The 16,143-nt window shown below is 42.2% G+C and overlaps 1 protein-coding gene across 2 annotated transcripts; it reads right to left on the bottom strand.

The window, feature by feature from the left end:
* Positions 1 to 140: 140 nt before the first annotated feature.
* LOC147226355 (uncharacterized) lies at positions 141 to 12,473 on the bottom strand. Of its 2 annotated transcripts, XR_015107195.1 has the most exons (14): positions 11,721 to 12,473; positions 7,253 to 7,313; positions 7,052 to 7,183; positions 6,054 to 6,212; positions 5,822 to 5,965; positions 4,846 to 5,004; positions 3,143 to 3,268; positions 2,967 to 3,029; positions 2,761 to 2,818; positions 2,555 to 2,680; positions 2,341 to 2,455; positions 2,106 to 2,257; positions 619 to 819; positions 141 to 537 (listed from the first exon to the last, which is right to left on the bottom strand). XR_015107195.1 is itself a non-coding variant. In XM_086160464.1 (13 exons), exons 1-13 carry the CDS (start codon positions 12,129 to 12,131, stop codon positions 693 to 695), a joined length of 1,833 nt encoding a protein of 610 aa, XP_086016590.1. In that variant the 5' UTR covers positions 12,132 to 12,473; the 3' UTR covers positions 575 to 692. The 2 variants fall into 2 exon arrangements, 1 of the variants encoding a protein (XP_086016590.1); XM_086160464.1 differs by lacking the exon at positions 141 to 537 and having other exon boundaries at positions 575 to 819.
* Positions 12,474 to 16,143: the final 3,670 nt, after the last annotated feature.

Here is a 16,143-nt window from a genome sequence, read left to right as displayed (position 1 = left end):
ATTTTTAGTCAAACAGGATGGAAAATATAAAAAAAAAAACACTGCGGAGAGGTACAGTGAATTTCACATGGGTTTGAAGTTGCAGACCGTCATATGAAGTCAGAATAACAAATAAATAAAAATGACACAAACAGTTTTAGTGACTTAAATCTGTCAATTTATCTTGTAATAATCCATCTTTGACACACACTTATAAGTTAGTTTTGTCACGATAGTGAAAAACATACACATCTAAAATGCAAAAAAACAAAAACAAATTATAAAATAGCTTAATTTTGCCCACCTGTTGAGATTAAACTCAGACAAAGGTGCTGGTGGCGTATCTCTGAGCCAGACCACTTCTCGTGCCTTTTGCGATACAACAAAACAACAGCAGGTGCTACAAACATAATTCATCAAACCCTTACCGCCTTTCACCATCATAACTTCTCTATGATGACCTCTGACCTCTGACCTCATTTTTTGTAAACACAGCAACACTGGAGCCAAACAGTATGGTGCATGTCAATGGACTCTGGGGGGGAGTCACCAAGTTAGCTGCATGTGAGATAAGAAACACGCGCTCGAACACACATACAGATAAATATATATTTATATATATATTGTAATAACACATACATTTCTGTGTTTGTGATTTGAACACTTATTCTTCACTGGGCTCCCAGCGCGAACACTTCCCCTCTGATACAGAGTCAGTCAAATTTCTTCAGGTGGTTGTAGAGCGACTGGACGTACGTGAACACACACATGGGGTCCGGCTTGTCACCCATTTCCAGCATGTCGTCCACCTCGATCAGACGGAGGCAGTCGGCTTGTTCCCTGGCGAGAGCAACGGAAAGGTTGACCGGAGATCAGATGCTTTCGTTCATTTGTGAATCTGTTCCGGTCTAAATTCTGTCAGAAAACTACTGAAATCATTATCTGAAAACATTTCCCAGTCCGTACTTTATTTATCATCTTGATTCTGACAGTTGAGCTGCATTTTGATGCTGTTATAGTTGTGCTAAAGCTGTCCAGATGCATCGGCTACGACCCCTAAAGTATGCCAATTTAACAATAAGAATAAGAATAAGAATAAGAATAAGAATAAGAATAAGAATAAGAATAAGAATAAGAATAAGAATAAGAATAAGAATAAGAATAAGAATAAGAATAAGAATAACTTTATTTATACCGGTAGAAATTGTTGCGCCAGAGTATCAAGTAAAACATAACAATAATAAATAATAGTAGGAAATTGTATAAACAGTAAAAATAAGGGGGGGAGAATAAGAAATGCAAATAAAACTATAAAGTGTCAAATTCAAGGCTGTAAAGTGTTTTAAGGTCTTAAGTGCAAAGATTTGAAGAGTCCCTGTGGCTGAAGGAAGAGGAATTAAAAAGTCTGATAGCCTCAAGTAGGAAAGTATTTAGTATCATAACATCGTGAATGTAATCAAATATGGCAATTCGTCATCATCATTCATGCTAATTCAAATAAATAAATAAATTAACTTATAAGTACTTTTAATTCCATTCCATGCACCCATCAGTCCACCAACCTACCTGGCTATCAACTATCCATCCATCCATCCATCCATCCATCCATCCATCCATCCATCCATCCATCCATCCATCCATCCATCCATCCATCCATCCAATCAGCCTACCTAGATTTAAAAACAAAGGGGGCCTCCATGATCTAGTAATTGTCTGATGCCAAAATTTGGACTTAAAACACACAAATACACAAGAAATCTATTTCAAATGAATTTCAAATGTCTTGTAGTAGACATTGTTGTAAACATATTGGTTAGTTAGTTAGTAACACAATAACAATATCAGCTCTCACTGCAGTAACTGCAGTAACTGTAATCTAATGGTTGTTAAAGGAAATCCTGGAAGTGAATTTTGGCCAGCTGGTGTCAAAAGCTATATTGAACTCAATATCCTCCTATTTCTTCAGATTTCGACGGAAACTTCCTTATTCTATATTTACACCGTGGAACAAGAGCGACCCCATCGAGTTGAAGACGCATGTATATGAACCGATTGGAATCTAGTTAACCGAAGCAGGGTTGGACAGGGACGAGGCCGAGGCTCTATTTTGGGGGTCGAGCACTCACTCCGCGGTGGTGAAGGCCAGCTCTAGGTTGCGTTTACGGTTTCCTGAGTCGAGCGTGTTGTAGTCGAACTCCAGGGGGAAGAAGGAATGGACCAGGGCACAGAAGGCCATCCCATCGCTCCAGCTGGACGAGAAGTTCTGGATGTCGATGTTCTGTGTGGGACGTGAGCGCGTGGACGTTAACAACAAGGCGGCAACGCGCGAAACTACAAATCAGCCGATCCCCGAAGTCGTACCTGGTAGCCAATGGTTTTGGAGCGGCACCACTCCAGCAGGATTTGTTTGATTCCACTGGCGCTGGAAACCCCAAAACTCTGAGAGCGCTTCAGTTTGGGCTTGGAATCCTTCGGCCTAACCGTGAGAGATGAGAGCTGTTTCACAGCTGGACAGGAAGCAGTTCCTTTCCAGTCTAAAGGTTAAGATCACTGTTGACGTTGCAAGTTAGCATACTTGCTGGGCTCCGAGTTCATCCTTTCGAACATCGCCCGTTTAGCCTGAGCCCCATTGGAGCGCGGGAGAGTCTGCGATCTACCCGGGTCCGGCTTTAACTCGACGCCGCCCGGTTTGCTCGACCTCCTGAAAGGGAAAACACAGGGGATCACACTGTCAGCCTGGCGGCACGGCACCGTCTCGCACCGGATTCAAGGAGGACTCACTTCTCCAGGCCGGGTGAAAAGCCGGGTTTCATGACGGATTTGGATGGGAGTAACTTTTCTGCAGGGTGAAAAAAGAAGTCAGATTTAAGGAGGGGGAATAAGTGATGTGAACCGTTTAATCACCAAACTTTCCCTTCAAGGGTTTAATCAGAAGCAGGAGTGATATTTTGTTGATGATGGCGCGAGGAGGGTCGAACATGTCTTACCTGCAGACTGAGGAAAACTCACGCTCCTCTTCAGGCTGGGACTCGGCGTCTTCAGGACGGGAGCTTCGTCGAAATAAATTCTCATTAACGATTGTAAGCGTCCAACACCCAAAGAGATATATATATGTATTGCATATATGAGATACAACACTGTTATAAATGCCGTCTGAACGCACTTCTTTTAAAGGGATATTCCCCCGGTTTCACTGCGGCCTCCTGTGATGCGGTGATGGCCGACGGGGGCTCCGGGCCGGGTTTGCTCGCGGCTGACAGGGGAAGGTGCGGCTTTGTCTCGGTGATGTCTGACCCCAGAAGTAAAATATGTCAACTACATTACTTAATTAATTAATTAATTCATTCATTCATTCATTCCCGGACTCAGGGTTGCGTGGGGTTCAGGAGCCTATCTTGGCTGTCATTGGGCGAGAGGCGGGGTTAAGATAGAAATATACAAACATTCACTCAGTCATTCACACATTTTTGGAAACATACAATTCACTGCCTCATTCACGTCATATAGGCATACAACCATTCACCCTCTGATTTGCACATTATATAGACATTCAACAATTCACTCACATATTCACATGTTACATAGAGACATACAACCATTCACCCTCTCATGCAAATGTTTTATATATATACATACACAGGACTTTGTCAGAAAATTAGAATATTGTGATAAAGGTCTTTATCTTCTGTAATGCAATTAAAAAAACATAAATTGCTTTTTCAAGGTATTCTAATTTTTTGAGATAGGATTTTTGAGTTTTCTTAAGACGGAAGCCATAATCAGCAATATCAAAATAATTAAAGGCTTGCAATATTTCAGTTGATTTGTAATGAATCCAGAATGTATGACATTTTTGTTTTTGTAATTGCAGTACAGAAGATAAAGAACTTCATCACAATATTCTAATTTCCCGAGACAGTCTTGTATATATATACTGCTCAAAAAACATAAAGGGAACACTTGAACAACACAACGTAACTCCAAGTCAATCACACTTCTGTGAAATCATAGTGTCCACTCAGGAAACAACACAGATTCATTTTGACTTGTTTTAAGGACATTACATCAAAGTTTGATCAGCCTGGAGTGTGTTTTACACTTTAATTTTGAGTGTGATTCCTAATCAGACCTCCATGGGTTGATAAAATTGATTTCCATTGATCATTTTTGTGTGATTTTGTTGTCAGCACATTCAACTGTGTAAAGAGCAAAGTATTTCATAAGAATATTTCATTCATTTAGATCTAGGATGTGTTTTTTAAGTGTTCCCTTTATTTTTTTGAGCAGTGTACATATATATATATATATATATATATATGCTCAACTCTTCCCCTTCTCATTCACACATCATATAGACATACAATTTGCTCACTTATTCACACATTTTTGGAAACATACAATTCAGTCCCCCATTCATCCGTCATAAAGACACGCAATAATTCACCACCTCATTCACATATCCTATAGAGACAATTATCAATTCATCCTCTCATTCACAAGTAATTAGATACATATAATGCATACTCGACGAATGCATTTTAACAAAATACAATAAGCAATGGGGGAGCCGGCCCCGTGTCCGGCCTGTGTCAACTTCAGACCAATCTCCCCGGTATTATGGCACATTCTTAGGTTAGGAAATTTGCAAAAAAACCCAAAAACATATTAAAAACAAATCTGGCGACATAGTTGTAAATATTTTGAAGAGGCTATATTTTCAAATCTAACTGTAAATATTTTGAAGAGGCTCTATCCTCTACCTTCAAATCTAACTGGTCTAGGTGAAGGTACATGATTGAACACATGAGTGATTGAATATCAATTTTGAATTCAGAAATTCTGATTGTAATTCCCGTCCGAGCTCACCTCGCCGGAAGGGATAATCCCCCGGCTTCACGGCGGGGGATTCTGCCGGCGATGTATTAGCTGGAGTTGAATTTGAGGATTCCAGGCTGCCTCTGGTCGGAGCGTCGAGCAGGAGGCGGGCCTGCGGCTCGGAGCTGGACGTCGTCCCGGACGCTCCTCCTGATCAACAGGAAGTGAGACAGCATCAGGACCGGAGCAAACACAGAGACGCTCCTGACGGATCCAGACTACTGAAAATGAACGCTGATGGGGAAACACTTATCTTTTAAGGTAAGTGGAAAAATGAAAGAGCAAAATCATGATACATCTCATTGTTTATTTTATGTACATTTTTTAATGGCACATTACTTAGCTTAAACTCCAGTAGTAGTAAGATATAAAGTATGATACTATGATTGGTAATAGTGTATTGATAATAGCAAAAAATATGAATATGCATGAATATATGTTTTGATAAAAGAATTACGGCAATAACAAAAACAGCATTAATATAATGATACTTACTTTTATTGTCGTTATTATTATGATTATCATTATAAATAATGCTCACAACAATACGACCACAATCTTTATTATTCATTATTAACATTCATATGTTAATATCATTAACATTAATAATAATTATTATCATTAATAATGATGACATATTACCTAATAACAATAACAAAAAATAAGGTTAATCTTTATTTAACAAATTAATATTTACAAAAATAATGTTAAAATAATGATAATAATTGTAACAAAATAAATAAATACAAATCTTCACAAAAGACAAATTAAAGGTTGATATTTAGAAATAAGACTGTAAAAAGAAAGTTTTTCCTTTTTTTTTAATTATTCATTCATTCATCGTCTATATAGTTTATCCTCTCAGGGGTCACCCTTGACCGGTTGTGAGCCAATCACAGCGCCCCATATAGAGACATACAACAATCTGCTCTCTCATTGGGTAATTTCTGGTATACTGCAGACTCACCTTTTTTGAAAGGATATTCCGCTGAGTCTCCTCCGTGGGCCTCGGCCACAGGATGGGGAGCAGCCTTGGCTCCCGTAGGAACCTCGGGGGCCGGCTTGGTGGTGACGGCGGTGACGGGCAGGTGGGGCCGCGGTTCATCAGCACCTGGAAACGGAGAGAAGTCTGAGCAGAGACGCCAATCCTAGAAGGAAACAAGCCGAAACTAACAGCAGGGACGGCGCCGTCCGCACACCATATTGAGATGGCGACTCCGGCGGTTTCCCCGTGGATTCTGGGGTTATTTTGACCCTGGACATCGGAGACTGAGGGGCAGCCGGAGCCTCAGAGCTGCTCTTTGTCATGGCGGTGAGAGGATGATGAGGCCTGGTGGGAACATCTGACTCCTCCTGGGCTGTGGGGCAAAAAAATGAGTTGAGGGCATCTTTTGAATCCCACCTTTACAACATCACACTGGTCACAGGAGTTACAATATGATAAATATTTTTATTTCATTTAAAAGACACATTTTTTAAATTTTATTTTATTTGAGGGAATTCAGTTCAAATAATTTTAATTGAATTGAACTGTATTTTTCTTTTATTTTATTTGTTTTTTTGTTTTGTTTTGTTTTCAATCTTATTTTTATTTTTTCATTTTCATTCACATTACTTATTTAAAAAAAACATTTTCATTTAGAATACTTTTTTAAAAAAAAATTCATTTTCATTTACATTAGTATTTTTTTTAATTTTTTTTTTCTATTTCATTTTCATTTACTTTATTTGATTTGATTTTAAGTTACTTTATTTTATTTCTTTATTCATTTATTTTTGAAAAGAAAACAAACCGCTCTAATTTCAGTGATGCTTGCTGGTGAGATCATCTATCTCCTTTTACACACATTTTGCTTTCACCTTAATTTGAATGAGTATTCATTTAAAACTAAAAATTGAATTTACTAATTTAATAGAAATATAAGCCATATTGATCAATCACCATGCAGAGAAAATCTCAAGTTTGCATAGAACGCAATGTCTAATTTTAACTCATATCATCAAGAAATCACAGCTGGAATATCATATAATATCATATAATAAATTTAATAAAAAAAAAAAATCATTTAGTATGCTATGAATTTTTTGAATTTACTGTTTTTTTTTTTTTTTAACAACCCCACCCCAGTATTAAACACTTAAAATCAAGTTTGAATTCTTCATTTGAGTGAAAAAGGCTGTAAAATGTAAAACCGACTTGGAACTCTGCGGGTCTCCAGGGACGCCGGAGGCGAGGCCCTGGACTCCGAGCTCAGTTTGGTGGAGGCGGTCAGCGGCGGGTGGGACTGGGCGCCGGATGCACGCGTCTGGGGGTCTGCAGGTACGCCCTCTGCCGAAAGTCAAACAAACTCAAAGCGAGGTCATGTGACGGCGCCTTGTGCCCACGGCCTCCGCTCACCTTGCTGCTTCAGAGTCCCGTTCTCTTGAAGAGCCGCCATGACGTGTTTGGCGTCCGAGCCCTGTTTGCACAAGCACAGGTATTTTTGTATACATTGCATTATTACATTGTAATTACTGTCACTTTCAACGTCGATCAAGAGAAATATTTTTCCCCTTGTTTATCAGTATTAGTATCTTATAAAACATCTTGAATTGATTAGTTCCTTAGTTAATAAAATAATTCTGTCCGCCAATGAATGCATTAATGCAGTGCGCTATTACACAACTGTTGCGTTATTACCTTTTCTTACAAAATTGTAACCCTCCCCGAAATTTGGTCAAAGTCATGACTAAATATGGTTCCTGGGATGCTTATTACATGATTGTATTGTGGGGATATTACAGTGTTATTACACTGTAACAACTTTTTTTTTTTTTTTTTTCGAGTGGGCGTGTTTGCATACGTTTCTGCGTGAGTGGCAGCTATCTGTTAGCAGCTGCAAGCTTTCATGACAGCTGCAGCTGACAAACCTGCCATGCGGGGGGCTATTTCGGGTGCGGCGATCGGGCCCTCTGCAAGAGTTTCCGTCCCATTTCCCCTCACGTCCCAAATATAGAACCAAACGGATGCTTTGGAAATCAACTCAAACCGTTCCTAAGTATATTCTCACCGATATCCCCTCCTCCCCCCCGAGACTCTCGCCGTCGGCGCCACGGCCCGTCTATCCGTCAAACGGGAGATTAGCGCAGCGGCGATCGGCGAACCCTTCGGAAGCCGTAGCGGGATCTAAACCCCCCCCCCCCCAACCTGAACTCACCGTGGTTACGTGGCAACCTGCACACAAACACGCCCGTCGGATAAACAGAGATAAAACAAGTTTGTTTTATTTTTCGCATCGGCAGACAAACAATCCTGTACCCGTCACGAGAAACGCACCCAAAGGCCACGGATTAAACGAAATGTTGACGGTGACGGAACCCCAGAGGGTGTGCAGACGAAAAACTAAAAGTCGGGAGGAAATTTTAGGAGATTCGATAAATGTAAGGCGGTAATCTGAGCTGTTTTAGAGCAGTCTTTTCCTAGTCTTGGGCTTATAACAATATTATTGCAAGTCTTTCAGGCTTACCGTGATGTGACGCGATCAACAACCAATAGATGAGCTCCAGAACAAACAGAAACAGGAAACCTGGTAGACAATCGCCAGAGCGGGATTGGCGGCAGAGTGTTTGTCGGCGGTATGGATGAACAGGAATGGCGAAGGACGATAATCTGAAGGAAATTTTTGGAATTTTGCTAGAGCCGTGCTCCCGTTTTCTAAACCGTTAAGTATAAGGTGGTAATCTGAGCTCTTTCGGATCACCTCTCCTAATCTTCGGCTTATGACAATATTAAACGTGTCGATATTATCGCAAGTCTTTCAGTGTTTACGGTGACGTAACACAATCAACAACCAATTTATGAGCTCGAACAAAACTGGAAACAGGAAACCTGGTAGACAAAACAATCACCGGAACGGTGTTGACAGTATTCGTTGGCGGTTTGGACGAAAGGGATCAGTGACGGATGTCCTGATCATTATGGAGCATCCAGAAAGAGGAGCAGATGGTGGAGCTGTGGGCAGAACAGCCCGGTTTTGGACAATGTCAACTCTCCGGCAGAACGGAGAAGGAAAATCGATGGACTGAAATAGCGGAGGTTCTGCAAATATCTGGTTAAAAACATTGCATGGTGCGGAAAAAAAAAAAAAAATCGCTGAAAGAGCTAGTTGTAGTTTTGGAAATACTAACCCCGTAAGATTGTTGTAAAAAACTCTGTGTTTACATGTGAGATGATAGTTTTACATATCTTTTACAAACGTTTTCACAGGGTGGCTTAAGATGGCGCAGATACGGCGATTCGAATGACCTAAATTCGGACCGATCGAGAGATGGGGAGCGTGCGAGGGAAGATTCTAGGAAGACGGGGCTGAGAATGGGAGGCCTGGCGGGGCGAGGCCAGCTGACTCCAGGGAAAGAAGGGTCGGCTTCTGGATTGGACAGCTGGATGTCCCTCCTGCAGCCCGGGGGGGGGTTTGGGGAGTATTATTGACTGGGAGGTAAACGTGATTCAACTTTCCACTCCGGAGATTTGAGAGCGGCGTTGGCCCCCGGAGGCGAGATTCCTCGGTGATAAAGGAGCCGAGCCGAATTTATGTCGCCCCCTCCTCCCCCCGTCTTCAGGTGGAACGCCAAAAAAGCAATGCGACGGCTGACGTGTGACAGGACGCGGGAGGTTGTGCGTGCCGGCGCTCTTTCAGAGAAATCCGCGGTGAGACCCGGATCGCATTTAGAGCATTCATTCATTCATTCATCCGTTCTCTGAACCGCTTATCCTGAATTCAGGGTCACAGCTGTCATTGGCTGGGACGTCATTTCGACATAACTTTTCACCATCTCATTCATGCATCATATAGAAACACACAACCGTTTACCTTTTTAATCACATTCACCCACTTGTTCATTCACAGGTCTGGGATCGGAGTCTCCAATGAACCACCTGCACGCTGTTGCAAACCCGACGCCGAATCTACACGAGTCGCCTGAGGAGGTTGGGGGGGTCAAAATAGTCGGTCGGCGACGGTTTGAAGGAACTCCTGAAGCGCGGACCCAAAAATACACGTGCCCTTTGAAGACCCTGGAGGGGGATTTCGGGGGGGTGAAGAGGAGCGCCAGGAGGAGGAGGTTGAGGGGTGTAAACTCACTTAAGCCAAGGGAAAAGGCTCAAATCCCAGTAATGACAATTATTTCCAAGGGTAATGATGTGATTATGATCGGGCCGTGATTGACATTCAAAATGGAGGGACGTAAAAATAACGGCGGCGGGTAAACAGCCGAGCGGTCCGGTTTATCGACGCGACGCCGGCGGCGGGAGTCAGAGGTTAAATATAGATGGAGGTCCGGGTCGAGGGGGTGGGTGGGTCTCTTGAAATACAACATGATTATCATCTGCCTCGCGGCTTCAGAAGGATACCGGGATTTATTGCAAGCCTATGTGGAAAACGGTGTCAGCCGTGGCACTGTTTGGGTCCCGACGCGTTCCGGGCGTCGCTGTGGTTTTTTTAGAGGGGAGGAGGAGGCGAGACGCGTGCTGACATTTAGCCGAAGAGACCGACGGGAGGCCCCTCTGTGCCCGGGCTCCACGGCACCGCGGCAGGGGCGGCGGCCACCGCCTGCCTGTCCTGATATTTATTTATATTCCCGTTCTCGCCTCTTTTCCCGGAAAGAGGTGGCTGGCGTTTTTTTTTTTTTTTTTTTTTTTTTTCCCCCCTGACCTTTTCGTTGAGGAGAGAGCGATGGAGCGAAGACGGACGGGGGGGTTCCAGGTGGGGTCCGCCACTAGGTGTTACACGGCGAAATAACTCCGAAATGACGCGAGTAAAAGCGGCAAACTAGTCCTCCATCCCTCCGTCGGAGATGTACCTATGAGGCATTTTGGCTGGGGAAACAACACTGTTATTATTTAAATAAAACTAATATATAAGAGTGGGCGGAACGTGTGGCAGCGGCTCTATTCCGCCGCTGGTCTTTATGTGCGGGTTTCCTCTGGGTTCTCTGGTTTCCCCCTGCAGTCCAAAAACAAGCTGCAGGTTCATTGGAGACCATAAATTGTCATTCCCATGTTTCAAATCACTGCTCACAACACATCTGTTTAAAGCGGCCTGACGTTAACCGCTCTGTCACTTTTAGCTGTTCATTTATACGTATATAGTTATGTATGTATGTGCATATATGTATACAGGACTGTCTCAGAAAATTAGAATATTGTGATAAAGTTATTTATCTTCTGTAATGCAATTAAAAAAACAAAAAAAAAATTTTTTCATGGTATTCTAATATTTTGAGATAAGATTTTTGAGTTTTCTTAAGATGTAAGCCATTATCAGCAATATTAAAATAATAAAAGGCTTGCAATATTTCAGTTGATTTGTAATCAGAATGTTGCATTACATTACAAAAGATAAAGAACTTTATCTCAATAGTCTAATATTCTGAGACAATCCTGTATATATTTTCTATATTTCTATATATTTTAACCACTTTATCTCTTTTACTGTTCCTTTTAAATCTGTATTTTGTGTACATGTCTATATAGTGTACTTGAGTATTGAATAAGGTGCCTTAAGTGAAAAGTATTATTATTACTATTTGTGTAAATGAGTGAGTAAATGGTTATATGTCTGTTATATGGTTGTGACTGCATGTGGCCCTGTGATCGAGGATGAAACCCTTCTCATGCACATCGACAGCTTGGAGTGCAGGATAAGCGGCGAAGGGAATAAACAGTGACTAAATCGTCATTTTGATCGTCGGCCGTTAAGGGATGCTCTTCCGCGTCCTGGTTTCGTGATTCACCGAGCGGCGGACGATAACCGCGCAGTCGTCCGAGGAGACACAGATGAAACGCGTTTTACGTGGAAATTAAACCGTGAGAGTTAAACGATACTCACGTTGGCGTCGGCCTGTCTCCTCGCTCTCCACGGAGGGGGAGTCGGGCTCGAACCCCCGTTGCCCCCCCCCGACTGGCCGCTGTCCGAGACCCCGGTCCGATCCGGGTCCGCCTCGCTCTTGACTTGCGTCGCAGCGTGGCCGTTCTTTGCACCGGCTCCCGCCGAGCCGGCGAGACCCTCCACCAGCTGGCTAAGGGCCTCCAGCTTGGCCCGCAGCTGCTGGTTCTCCTCCTGCAGCCGCGCCACCGCCTCAGCCAGCGGCTGGTTGGAGACGCTCAGGTCCCGGATGCGCTGCTCCACCCGTTGCTTGAAGGCGCCGACGTCGACGTGAACCTCCCGGACGGCGGCTTGCAGCGTGGCCTCGAACCGGGCCAGAGCCTCGCTACCCGTTTCCTCCCGGGTTCCGTCCATGGCTGCTTCTTCCCTCACGGGTTTTACGGGGAAACGTCGCCGGGTCGCAAGAAAATCGGATGTTTCTTCAGCGGATGTCCTCAGATGTGTTTACAGCTCCATGCTGACTGGAATCCCATCAAGGACCGGAGAATTGTTCTCTCTCTCTCTCTCTCTCTCTCTCTGGAAGAGCAGCTGTTATTTATAAGCCTCGGGGAAAAACTCTCACGATGGATAACTCTTTCACGCCATCGTTCGCTTCCTCCACTTGGTCGTCTTCAGCCGGGATGGAGCAGCCAGACCTTGGCCCCGCCAGAGCCCCCCTTGGAGTGAGGCCTTCCTGGGTTCCCACTTGAGAGCAATAGGTTCACTGAGGTATTTTTGGGATAGATGTAAAAGGGGGAAGGGCGAAGATGAAATGGGGCGGGGGGGCACATGACTCCACAATCTTTGCTTTAGCCCCCCCCGTCCCCCTTAAAAATCTGCAGCCTGGAAACGACGGACAAAACGGCAAACGCGTGGTTATATCCATGGGTCAAAGGTCAAATAGTAAAGAGGTGGGGTAACATCTATAAATATTTCCCTTGAAATGCTAACATCACGAGAAATAACTATATGTATTAACACGCGGCCATTTGTGTTGCGGAAACATGATAAAGGCAGGAATCTATCAGGTGTTTTTTTTTTTTAGTTTATTATTTAGCATTTCCTGAAAATGAATGAGAAATTGACATATGGATCTTGAAATACCTGCAAAAACAAAAGTTTTTTTTATAAAATTTCAAAATAAAACTAAAGAAATTACTCTGAGATCATGTGAAAATTACAAGGTATGACCCAAAAAAAGGATAAATGATTCTTTTTTTTTATGGATTGAAACTTCTGGAAATAATTTATAATAAAAGACTTCTCAGTTTCTGGTCTAGAGCTCCAGCAGCTTCGGCAAACAGTGCCCTCTTGTGGCCACAATCTGACAAGAGGGAAAAAAAACATCTGAAAATTAATTGAAAATAAATAAATAGATCAACCCAAACTCTATAAAGCTATAAAACTCTATAGTGATATCAACCTTGAAATTAGTTTAAACAAACCTGAATATTTAGAATATAAATTAAGAAAATAAAGGTCGTTGGAAAAAAAACATTAAAAAAATGCAAATAAAATGTAATAATTACATAAAATATTACCTTAATTTGTGAACCAATACATTCCCTGAAAATTCACACACACACAGACAAATTGCACTCACACTCGACAAGAGGCCAAATGAAAACCAGAGACTTTGTTTCAAAACGGTCTATCAAATCAAGTTTTATTGAATCTTAAAGGGGGTGCTGTGAGTTGACGGGTCGCAGCTACAGTACGTTTCTCCTCTGACATCCATGTAACAGTCTGGACTCCTTTCGGGAGGGAGAACGCCTCCGGAAAAGGACACACTACTAAAAAAAAATAAAAACGGTGGTGGAGGGGCCTAATGTGTTTAATCTGATATATAAGTATGAAAAACTAGAAGGCTATCAAAAATAAAGAGGGGCAGGAAGTGTCAAAGGTTGCCGCGGTGCTGCATTTACAGACCCGGTGGTGCAGGACGACAAACGACGCTCCAAGAGAAGGAAAATCACGGCATACTAAACCCAGAAAGCGCAACGCCTTCTTCGCTGTTTCAAAACTGAAACGACCCTTGTCTACGGTGACACGAACAACGGTACTACGCTTTTGAAAGCAAACAGCGGTGGCTATGGGGACGGGAACGTCTACAAAAAGAAGGCCTTGAATGCACCGCGGATTCCCCCTCCCCCAAGCAGTGAATGCATAGCAAAGTTGTTTCAACCCGTCGAAGACAAAACGATTTCGTGTTCGACAAGATGACACTTCTAGACTGAGGCCGGGCGGGGGGGAGGGGGTAAAATATAATCCGTATTTTCGGAAATTGAGTTTCAGTAGCGGCACTTATTGATATCTGATTAGGTGTGTTTGCTTTTTCTTGAATGAACCCTTGTCAAAATTCCTCAAAATTCAAATTTCCAGGAACCGCCCTGATTTTGATGCTAATTTCAAGCCCTTTCATTTAATTTCTTCAATAAAAGTACTCTTTATTGATTTATTTTTTAAAAGGTCAGTTGACTTCTTCTACTCATTTCTGCGATTTTAAAATGAACAACGATAAAAACAACTGACTGGATTGGTGGAGATGAACGTCTGAACTACGGAGCGCAACAGTTTCAGGAAGGAAAAAAAAGGTACTCAACGAGAAAAGACATAATATTTGATATGTGAATGTGTGTGCCGTCACGTTACCCAGCTCAGTCAAAGTGAAATCCGTCTTAGTGACAAATACGATTCAAACACAACCCTTGAACACTCCCTGCTGTTGTAGCTCTTAAAAAGATTTTTTTTTTCACAAGGCACCGGACACGCTTTCCCTCGCTAAGCCCGAGTTTGTGATGTGGGTTTTGTCGCTGCGTCGTTAAAAAAAAACAACAAAAAAACAAAAAAAAAATCCCAGCTGGTAGTGTGTGGGGTTGCGACCTTTCCTTCCACGGGAGCGGAGATGAACCGATTAGTTACCGCTAAACAGTTTTCCGTTTGTTGAACCCTTTCTCCGCTGAAATTTCATCGTTTAGGTATTTCACTGCTGATTTTCTGAAACTTGTTTCATTGATCTATTTTTAGGCCTTTTCTCCCAAAGATTGAGATAATTTCTTGCATTTCATTTTAATTTTACAGACTGATTTATTTGAATAAAACTACACATTGTCTCCCATGCTAAGGGCTCCCATTCACAGGGCTCTAAAATTCTGTACGTGTTGGACGATCAGTGAAGCAGTTAGTTTTTTTTTTTTTAACCAAAAAAAAAAAAATTGCAGCGGGGTAAGAATTAATCAGCACTTTCAGAAAAAATTAAATAAAAAAAGGTGTGATGACCAAATTATTAACTGTGTCTCTGGCTGTCTGCAGTGGGTTTTTTTAATTTACGTACATAACGCCATATTGTTGCACCGGGGGTGAGTGTTTTAACTGAAAAGAGTGACTTCCTGCTGGGATGGAAAGAGACTGCAGCACCCCTGAAACCCCTCATCCCCACCCCTTACCCCCAAAAACAACAATAATCAAATAGAGACACAATGTAGTTGATTGGGCAAATATCACTCATGGATAAAATCATATCATCTGCAAACGTTTGGATTTTTCTGCGAAGGTGATATGACTAAGGCCATCTCTACGAGTAGCACCCCCTATGGGTCATTATGGCGTACCAGCTATGGTGAATGGAAAACATGCACCAATTTGCGTTTCCTGCTTTTTTTTTCTTCAAATTTTCAAATGGTAACTCAATATTTTGACTAATAAATAATAATAATGATAATAATATGATACAATATGATATGATATGGGTATTTTGACATTGTCCTACAGCAGATATACCCATGATCCATCGTAGAGGGATAAATCGATCACGCAGCCAACCGCCCTCGCATTGAAAAATCAAAATAAAAAAGAAAATAAGACTGGTTGAGAGCGTCGTTTTTCATCAAGTATATGCCGAGTCCGAAGAGCCAAACAACCACGAGGGTTTCCTCCATTCTGGTGACCAGGATGAACTAAAGTGCCCGACAGTCTTTGGTTTCCACAAGCCGCGTCAGAAAGCCCTGACTCAAAGCGAAATCGGGAATATACGGAGGAAAAAGGCCCGCCAGGTGTGATCGGGTCCAGCTTCCTCCTTCTTTCTCCTTCACAATAAAACCTCTGTATAAAAGTGTGCATGACTTCATGGAACCCTGAGCAAAGAGAATAAGCATTAAGACTTCCTACGTTAACAGCCCGTACAGAAAAAAAAAAAGAAAAAAAAAAAAGAAGTAAACTGCAAAGACAAGGGTTGTCAGCGTGGTTTATGTCTCACTAAGGGCTGGGCGTTTTGGGTTGTTAGAGCAAAAGCAAGAACTGACAGAGCAAAAACTACAAACTGGAATTCCATTGCTTAGGTTTCATTTAAAGAAAAAAAAAAATTCTGCTTAAAAAAAAAAAATCCGCA

Source organism: Fistularia commersonii, chromosome 15 (genome assembly GCF_037954325.1).
Source record: "Fistularia commersonii isolate RoL2024-O1a breed Wild chromosome 15, RoL_Fcom_v1.0, whole genome shotgun sequence".
Lineage (NCBI taxonomy): Eukaryota > Metazoa > Chordata > Actinopteri > Syngnathiformes > Fistulariidae > Fistularia > Fistularia commersonii.
Note: the sequence above shows the minus strand (reverse complement) of the source record. Positions and strands in the feature narration are given on the sequence as shown.